Source organism: Rosa chinensis, chromosome 6, assembly GCF_002994745.2.
Source record: "Rosa chinensis cultivar Old Blush chromosome 6, RchiOBHm-V2, whole genome shotgun sequence".
Taxonomy (NCBI): Eukaryota; Viridiplantae; Streptophyta; class Magnoliopsida; order Rosales; family Rosaceae; genus Rosa; species Rosa chinensis.
In genome coordinates, this window is record NC_037093.1 from 55,714,943 (window position 1) to 55,725,469 (window position 10,527).

General features: G+C 38.7%; 1 protein-coding gene across 1 annotated transcript; it reads left to right on the forward strand.

The window, feature by feature from the left end:
* Positions 1 to 9,401: 9,401 nt before the first annotated feature.
* Positions 9,402 to 10,107, forward strand: LOC112174570 (monothiol glutaredoxin-S6). Its single transcript, XM_024312360.2, has one exon. The coding sequence runs from the start codon at positions 9,478 to 9,480 to the stop codon at positions 9,793 to 9,795; it is 318 nt and encodes a 105-aa protein (XP_024168128.1). The 5' UTR covers positions 9,402 to 9,477; the 3' UTR covers positions 9,796 to 10,107.
* The last annotated feature ends 420 nt before the right edge of the window (positions 10,108 to 10,527 follow it).

Genomic DNA, 10,527 nt, shown 5'->3' on the forward strand with positions numbered 1-10,527 from the left:
TACAATGAGTTACTTTTTGAAACATGGCTCTATCAAGTTTGTTTTCTTTTAACCACTGTAAGTGGCTTAGTGGTTCTTACCTAGTTGGGTGTGCTCCCCAACCTAAGTTAGAACCCCGAAGCTGTCAAAATGGTCACACACTGTGCTGCAATACACAGTTGGAGCATTTCACATGCGCCGAAGGGGTTTATCTTGGGCCTAGGAAGCCTTTGGGTTCCCCTTGACAAAGTCAAAAAAAAAAAAAAAAAAGTTTGTTTTCTTTTGCTGAAATTGCTCCATCATGAATTCTCCTCACCTAGATTCGTCTTGAGGAAATTTTTCCTCACCTAGATTCCTCTCCTCACTCGGAAATCCCTTGAAGGGAATACTCCTCACACAGATTCGCTTTGAGGAGATTTCTCCTCACCCATATTTGCCTTGAGGAGATCTCTCCTCACATAGATTTGTATTTAGAAAATTACTTCTCACCTAGATTCGCCTTGAGAGGATTTCTTCTCATTCAGATTCGTTTTGAGTAGAATTCTCTTCAACCAAATCTACATTCAGAGGTTTCACTTCGAGGTATTTTTCCCAAACAGGTTAATTTGCCTCTTTATTAGGTCATATCCTGACTAGGAACTGTTGTTAAAATTTTACACCCCCACATACCTCCATAATTCATAATGTATGTTTATCTGTGAATAACTTAGGGGGGTGTATTCAATTAAGATTCTACAAGATTTTTTTGTATTTTAAAAGTCTGTGGGTATTCAACTGAGATTTTAAACAATTCTTTAAAATCTTGATGTATTCAATTAAAATTTAAAATTATCTATTCAAATCTGCTGATATTCAAAAGTATATTGATTTTTAAAGATTTCATTAAATGCTGGATTTTGGAGGATTTTATAGTGCTTTTTATACATATCAAAACTCAAAAACAATCCAACCACTTCCCAAAAGATTTTGATGGATTCTTTCTCACACAAAAAATGAAGAACCTCTTGTCTTAGACCTATTTTCCCACTATCTTCTTCTGCCTCTGCTCCCATCTAATAATTTTTTATTTTATTTTTATCACTATAGCTCTAGAAGTCTTAATCCTTCTAGCTAATGAAGCTCACTTTCAATGGTATTATTAAGATGATACATATACACGTGATTCTTTTGTAAATTAGTTATGAAATAAATTATGTCATTAGTTTATTACTTTATTTTTTGTGTAATATTTTGGCTGGTTAGTTTTCTCTTATTGTTCATATATCATTATACACAACATAAAGAATGGTAGATTGTCATACTTTCTTGTCATTGATATAGCATTATAGTTGGATCCATACATCCATTGCTTAATTAAAGAAGAAGAAAAAAAAATTAACCTACCAAAAAACATCATAAGGATTTGTAAAATCTAAACAAATACTAGTAAATCAATCCATTAGAATCAATCAGAGTCCATATAAAATTTAAACAATCCGTGGATTAAGTAAATCCATGGATTCTAAAAACTCAAACAAAGTCTTTTAAAATCTGAATTGAATACACCCCCCCTTAGTTTTATGTTTCTATTTTTTTTTTACATCAGATTTTACAGATATTTCTTAAGTTTATAAGGATATACTCCTAAATATCTTATATGTCGAGAATATTTGATGATATCGGAGAAATTTCGTAGAGACGGTGAAAGATGAAATTCCCTTTATGGTATATCAGTCTCTCCAAAAAATAAGATATCAGAAAAAATATCAGAAATATCGCAGATATTTTAATCATTGAGTTTACCTTTTTTAAGTATAAACATACTCATGAGAAACTACTACGGCAAACAATATAAGGCTCGTGTTTTAGGGAATCAGAAATTGAGAGATAATCGCTGTGTATTCTCATTGATAATATGGGCCTCTTTATATAGAGGATTACAATGCATAGAATCTCAATCATACAAGGAAAGTAATTCTACATTGATTAGGATTCTAGATCCTTCTAATTAAATCCTATTACCACTAGGTCAAGTAACCTAGAGTTTGGGCTAAACACAAATTAGGTTTTCCTTGAACACTCCCTCTTGTGTTGCCTAAACGCGGTGCTTCTCTCGTTGCCTCGTTAAAAACCTTGCCGCGTAACAAAAACCCAGTGGGACAAAAATAACCTCGGTCGAAGGGGAAAAAGAGCACAACACACCCTTCACGTTTCGAGGTGAACATGTAGACATCTCCCCCTGATGTCTGTGCCTCCCTCTGATGACTACGATCATGGGAGTTCAGATAATTTCCGCAAGTCAATTCTTGCCACATGTTTCTCGAACGTGGATTTGGGCAATGACTTAGTAAACAAGTCTGCCTCACTGTCCTCAGATCGAACCTAGTTCACTTTGATCTCGAGGAGAGTCTGTTGTTGCTGATTGTGCTTGGTGTAATCGCTTTTTGATGTAGCCTTGCCTCATTTGTTCAAAACAAGCAGCATTATCCTAAATGCTCGTAGGCTCATCTGTGGTAGACTTCAAACCACAATCGTTCGAACATGCGTAATTATGAATCCAATCTACATTCATTCACGAACCACTTCGTGAAGAGCAATGATCTCTGCTTTGTTCGAAGATATAGCGATTAGAGTCTATTCTATAGACCTCCAAGATATCATGGTCTTTCCCATGGTGAAAACTTAACCAGTTTGGGAATGACCTTTGTGTGGGTCAGAGAGATACCCAACATCAGCAAAACCTTCCAAAACACATGTCGTTTTGGGATGGGGATAATGGACGCAGGCCAATGTTGGCGGCGTTCCTGGTGTGTGATGGGTCCGAATCCATCATCTCTTTATAGGGATAGAACAAGCCCATATCACTCATACATCTCAAGTATCGAAAGATATCTTTTACACCAATCCAATGGCGTCGCGTTGGCGCAGAGCTATATCTAGCTAACAAGTTCACAACATATGAGATGTCCGGTCTTGTGCATTGGGATAAGTACAATAATGCGCCTATTGTACTAAGTAAGGCATTTCTGCCTCTGGCACATCTTCGTCATCATCCTTTTGACGAATAGGATCCTTTTCAGGATCAAGACTACGGACGATCATTGGGGTGCTTGAAGGCTTGACCTTGTCAAAATGCCTAAGCATCTATTGACACGATGCTCAAGTTCTAAACCGAGACATAATCGTGTTCTCCCAAGATCCTTCATCTCAAACTACGGATTTCAAGTGTTCAGCGGTTTCCCTTAACTCTTTAAAGGCTTCTAATGAAAATCATGTCCAACATGAACCGCGATAGAATCCGAAACTTGTTATAGAAACGCGTGGGCATATCCCTTCCCAATCAAGTAGTCACTTTAGTGAGCGTTTCAACCTTATTGTAAACGCGCTCCGTGGTCTAGTGCCTCTTGACTTGGGTAAATGAAGTTCGCCATGAACCTTCATGTATATTCTGTATCTAGATCCCTATAGAGATACGTAGTGACCACATTTGTAAGCTGCATGTTCAGTTATTTGGAAACTACCAAACTGACAAGGTAGTGGAGTGCAATGACATCCATTACAAGAGAATATGTCTCATCGTAGTCGATTCCAGGGCATTTTGTGAGAAGCCTTGCGCCATAAGGCGAGATTACCATCTCTTTTTCTCACTACGCTTTCTAACGAAGACCCATTAGTCAACATGTTCTATGTTAGGAGGTGTTGGCATCTCTAGCTCGAAAACCTTCCTCTTCGTTAGAGAATCCATCTTAACCTGGATCGAATTTTTCCATTTAGGCCAAAACTCTCTACGTTGGCATTCATTCATCAACGGAGCGTGGTTTGATATCATCTGACTTAACGAACTTATGCGCAACGAAATACGCAACTATATCATCAATTATGATGGAGTTTCTATCCCACGTCTCATGTACACTAGTGTAAGTTTCATAGAGCTCTATATTCTCAGGAATAGGTTCTGACGTTGAGGCGTCCCCCAATGATAACCATAACCTGGAAGATTCTCATGAGGCGGATTTTGAGTGTCGATGATTCAAAGATTGGTTTGTGCCAATGTATCCTTCGAACCCACGGGCCTCCCACGCATCCTAGCTGGGGCCATGGCCTGTAACGCCAGAGTGCCACTCTCTTTGGCGTTGGCGCCATGCTTACCTCCGTGTAGGGTGGCGCTACGTCCTTCCTTGCAGGCATGTTTGCAGCATATTTGTGTGATCTCGTCACTTTAATAGGGATCAAGATGAGACATAGTGGGGACAGACTACGACAATTCCTGTCGTTCCTGTTGAACATTCGTGTTCTTATCTCCCCCTAACGACGGGAAGACTGTCTCATCAAAGTGACATCTGCAAATCTAGCAGTAAGGAGATCGCCTAGCAAGGGCATTTAAGTGGCGGACGATTGTTGGAAGCTCAAATCCAACGTAATTGCCCATTCGTCTGTAAGGACCCATCATAGAGCTCTGTGGCAGCGCGATTGGCACAAAAATGGCTCACTCAAATGTGCGTAAGTACAAAAGACGTATACCCAGTCACTATCTGTAACACAGAGGTACATTGAGTGGCGGTAGGTCGTAGACGAATTAGCATAGCTGCATGCGATATCGCTTCACCCCAAGCGGATGTAAGAAGATTGGTGCGCATTACCAATGTTCGGACTACCATCGTAGTCGTTTCCGCTAGACCAATTGGGTGTGTACATAGGAATGTGATGTCCAACATCAAGCCCATTGCAATATCCATCGAAAGTCTTTCGATGTAAACTCTCTAGCATAGTCAAATCCAATTGACTGAATAGGATGATCTGGGGAGTGAGCTCGTTGTCATATGATATGTGCTAGGAGTGTAGCATAAGCAGCATTTATAGGTGGACAATGGCACAACACGTGACCGGCGTGTTTGCGTGTCAACCAACATCATGAAATATTTAAGCGTCCGCAAGTTGGTTGAATCAATCCACAGAATCCCCATGGATTCTATGTAAGAACATAATGAGTATTGTCATATCCTTTGCATAAGACGGTCTCAGTCCTAATTTCCCTAAGGAACGGGCTTAGTAAAAATGAGCGAGAGGCCTTAGAAGTAACCATTAAGTATTTTGGTTAGGCCTGAGCGTCTAAAACGCTATTTGAAGCAAGTTGGTGATTGCAATATCACCTGGGGCGCCATCACCATGATGGACGCTATCCATGGCGTGATGGATATGGACTGCACCAGCCCTAGGCCGGTGGTGGACGCAGGAGGTGCCCTAGGCAGCTGTGTCGGTCACACTTAGTCCGGAAATCAACTCTTGATTCATGCTTCGTTTCGCTCGAAAGAAATGATGTCCATGTGAAGTCGTTGGTAGACGGATCATCATATCATGACTAGGATGATCTATCCTGTCGTGACAAAGCCAATATGTGTCTAAATCCAAGAGATCTTCTCTCGTAACTTTATTGGATTAATAGCTCGAATAGTGACATAGAATCCACTAGAGAGACACATAAACTTCTCTAAGATGCGTCTTTGTTCGCAATCATTAGAGGTAATGCAAAGGAACTCATTTCCGTTCTCTACATGCATTTTCGCATGGAATTCGTTGGCTATTCATAGGGTACGATTTGCCCTAAGAGCGTAGAGAGTTTCTGTGACAACTGTAATCAAGGTGCCATTTGGCAAGTGGAACTTGGGCTATTCCATGTCCTTGAATTAATATTGATGGCCTAGCCATCGTAGTCACAAAGTCATATGCTCAGAATCAAAATGGAGTCATAATGAAAAGAACTCGAAATTTTATTCATAAGCCAACGAAGTACATCATTGTTTCTTTGATCAAAGAAAATCTAATCTAATAAAAGTAATATGGCAATCGCCTACATCTCTTAGAAAATAAAGACTTAAACAGAATTGGCGATCTATTGATCCCAGCCAGATTTGTAGTCTTCAACCATTCACTCTAGATCATCTTCTTGATCTTCTTGTTCCACATAGTGAGCTTCTCTTGCTTCACAATATGCTTTGTAGGCGGTGACAAGTTCTTCACGAGCTCTACAAATGTGTGCCCAATGCTCAGACACTCCACATCAATTCGATAGTTCTTAGCAACCATCAATACAGAGACGGGGAAGGTAGAGAGAGTTTTCTCGATCAACATCGTATCAGTTATGGCTTGGCCACAATACTCCATCAGAGACTTGATACGAAGAGCTTCCGAGTTATAATCAAGTACAGACTTGAAATCACAAAAGCGGAGGCTATGCCATCGCACTTCTAAATCAGGAAGCAGGGAGTCACGAACGTTGCCAAATCGCTGCTCAAGTTCTACCCATAGCTTTCTTGGGTCTTCCTCATTGAGGTATTCATTTTGGAGCGCGTCATTCATGTGCCTTGTCATGAGAATTATGGCTTTAGCTTGTTTTGCTTCAAAAGCAGTAGCTTGCTCAATGGAGAGCACGTTCTGACTAGGCTCGTGCTGATAACGTGTTTTAGGGAATCAGAAATTGAGAGATAATCGCTGTGTATTCTCATTGATAATATGGGCCTCTTTATATAGAGATTACAATGCATAGAATCTCAATCATACAAGGAAAGTAATTCTACATTGATTAGGATTCTAGATCCTTCTAATTAAATCCTATTACCACTAGGTCAAGTAACCTAGAGTTTGGGCTAAACACAAATTAGGTTTTCCTTGAACAGCTCGTTTATTTATTATTTTTTTTATTTTATGCTAGGAACCGTTCGTGCATTGCATGTGTATACATTCTTCTTCTAGAAATTGTTATCCACCATGGCCAAAAGAAACAAAGACATTGTTGTCCACAAAACTAAACAGTCCCCACTTAGCTTAGGGCATTTTCTTTCGCTCAACTTCACTTTGTGATAGATTGCTGTATTGCACTTTATATAACATGGATTTTCAATCTGATTTAATCAATATACAAAATTAAAAAAATTTGTAATGCTTTGGATTATTAGAACTTCGGAGACGGGAGAACTAGATTAGTTAATTTACTATAGATTATCCATAAATATAAACATACTGAATCAGGAACTACGTCAAAGAACACAAGGGACGTTTGTGATGCAGGAACAGTTCTTGCATTACATGTGTTTATTATGTATATATTCTTGTTCTAGATGCTAAAAGAAACAAACATTGTTGTCCACAAAACTAAACAGTCCCCACTTATCCAGAAAATTAAAGTATGTTTCAAATTGACATCCTCCACCCCCAGTATTCTCTCCCAAAATCAAAAGAATACTCTTTGGATTTGATTTACATATATAATCGAGCTAGCTAGGTAGATGATGTAAGCTGGCTAGATCAGGAATCAGGATCATGAAATCGATCATTATGATTATGTGGTTAATCGTACCTGCAGAAAAATCAAAATTTTTAGAAACATATATTATCGAAAGGACTTGCACGCGGAGCTTCTAATTTGAAAAGCAAATTGGAAGTTGCACTACTTTCAGAAAACTGATTTCATATAATGTAAGCACATTGTGCTCTTGAAATCAATCCTAATCAAGCAAAATCAATTCTACATTCGAATACTTATTGATCCTTGTTAATTAAAGAACAAACACCAACAGCAACCACCGCCGCCGCCATCACCATTTTACCACCACAGGATACCAACTTTCAAACCCCTCCAAGTTATCGGCAAGCCAAGGACCTTAATTAGGAACTAATATCGAGGTTGACATCGTCATTGGTTGGTGGTTACTTACCTAGAACTTTGACGAAGAACCACATGTCACTAATTATGGCAAATAACATGTTTTAGATACGGCAGAGAATATTTTAGCTAGTGGCATTTCTTTCCCATTGTTAATAAGGTGGTAGCTTGGTCCTTTTGGGTACCTTCGATTTCCTTTCCTGTACGGAAATCTCATTAGGGAGGGCATGAGGATTAGCCTTTACTTATAGACAAAGCATCCTTCAAAATCTCTTTTACTTGTTTTTCTAAGCACTGGGTTATCGCTTTCCGTTTGCTGAATTCGACTGAATTGGAAGAGAATCTTTCCCCTTTTTGATGGGTTTATCTTCCTTCTTCACATCAGCATATTATTCTATGACAGATGCTCCAATTAAATATTTGCTAGAACCCTAGATAGCTTAATTGGATATATGTCAAAGATTGATTGGCATCATTTCTTCCCCTTGTAAATATGCCGATGAATGCTTTTTAAAATTTTAATTAGCAATTGTCCACCTCAAATACGAACTGATCCATCTAATAGTTAGACTGTAATTGCGTTACATACGTATGTAAAGGGACATATACTAGATTATCTAGGTCAAAAGTGCCTCTGTCACATTTTGATTTATATTATATTCTTCTTTCTTCTGTGAGCAAGCGTGTCTTTACACTTGAGTGTTTTTATGTGTAAGCTTTGCTCTTTATAAGTTCGGACTCAAAGGATAGAAAAAACGTATATGAATGATTATAAATAGTAGTGTGGATTCATATCTCACACACACACACACACACACACATATAGTCCTTCTCTACTAAGGAGGTCCTTAGATATTAATATCTAAGGATTTCCTTGATATAGCCATTTTCAATCGCATATCCATATCTCGATCGTTCAGTTTTTAGGTCCGAATATATAGATCACTTATGCAAATTTTCAGCCAAATTGATGATCGTTATGGTATCGAACTAGATTCAATCAATGAACGAACCGAATCTGTCCAACTTGAACCGTTCGTGTTCATAATTGTAAATTGCAGTTTTGAATGCCTTAACGATCATCAATTTGGCTGAAATTTTGCAGAGATGATCTATACATTAAGACCTAAAAACCAACGGTTAAGATGTGAATATGTGATAAAAAAGTGGCCAAAAACTGGAAATCTGTACCTAAGCTTAGGTAAGGATGTCCTTAGCCAAAAAGGTCTTTAAACTGACCACAAGTTTTTTAGAATGTTATTAGCACACAGACTGATTTTTCTTCTTCATAAGGGTACAGACTAAGACTAAGAAGTGTATTTTCAGTTATTGCATAATCGCAGCAGGTTTCTCTACGCACTTAACCTGGCACATATGAAGTGGAATTCTTTCCTGACCTACGAGACACTCCGGTTCCGTATTGACAGCATCCGTTTGTGATGACCTTTCTTTTCTAGCTAGAAAGATCTTCAAATCTGACCATTGACAGAACTAATTATGTAGATGGATTGACCACAACAGACCAGAAAAGGAACGCAGATGGATGGATGGATCTAGCTGTGTTAAACCTAGAGTTACGTAGTGAATGGATATGCAAAGAGCTAAAGACTCCTTATCGACTAATCACGCATAAAAATCTTAAAAGCATAAAATGAGAATCAAATGACTATTTGGTTATCTATCATGTTATTCCTTTGTACGGCCAATCAGTAATAAGAGAAACAATATTGCAATGATCACCACACTATAAATAGACCCAAGTGAGAGCTCAAAGTTCATCACCTCCACAAAGTCACTTCCATCATATATAGCACCCGCATTTCAAAGTTTCAAACTACTGAAAAAGTTTAGCTCTTGTAATGGATACGATAACAAGCATGGTGACTGGAAAGCCAGTGGTGATCTTCAGCAGGAGCACATGTTGCATGAGCCACTCCATCAGGTCACTGATAACAGGGTACGGGGCGAATCCAACAGTGTATGAGCTTGATCAAATCCCAAATGGGCAAGTAATAGAGAGGGTACTAGTTGAGCAGCTGAAATGCGAGCCAAGTGTGCCAGCTGTTTTCATAGGCCAACAGTTCGTTGGTGGAGCTAATCAGGTCATGACCCTCCAACTCAGAAACCAGCTTGCGCCCAGGCTCCTAGCGGCCAATGCCATTTGGGTTTGGAACTAACAGTAGTATACTACTCTAGTTATATCTATATTATAGTCATGACCCCAAATAACAGTACGTTTTCGTGTTCCCTCCCTCCCGATCCATTGGGTTTATTGTTATGGAGTGAATATGTTGTACTCTATATAGCTATGGCTGGCAAACTTTTATGATCTTGTACTACTAGTTCTTTATTTAGAAGAGCAGAGCTGGGTGAAGTTTTTCCCTCTTGGTTGGAGTGGGGAGCTTAATTTTCTAGTTCATGTAATCCCCCTATATTACTACGTTAAATAAAGTACATATATATAGTACCTGATCCTTTACCGGATTAGTTTGCCCATGCAATTCTTCTCATTTGTTCTTCTTCTTCTTCTTCCGAAATAAATGGTTCGACTCATTAATCGTCACCTAAACAAATCTATTACTGTAATCAGTTGTAGTTACTAGTAAGGACGTCGTAGAACGGGACTCATATATATATATATATATATATATATACAGATCCTACCAAGAGCGGAGCTCCGCTTTGAAATTAAAGTGCGGAGTTTGTGATTAGAGTCACTTTTCGGTCGCATATCCATATCTCAACCATTTAGTGTTTAGGTACTAATGTATATATCATCTCTGAAAATTTTCAGCCAAATTGATGATCGTTAAGGCATTGATAACTGCCTTAAAGCTAGTACGGTTCAGATTGGACAGATTTAGTTCATCCATTGGTTTAACTGAGTTAGATACCTTAACAATCACCAA

Coding starts and splice junctions, on each gene's coding strand:
- LOC112174570 (XM_024312360.2), top strand. CDS start 9,478: ATGGATACGATAACAAGCATGGTGACTGGAAAGCCAGTGGTGATCTTC.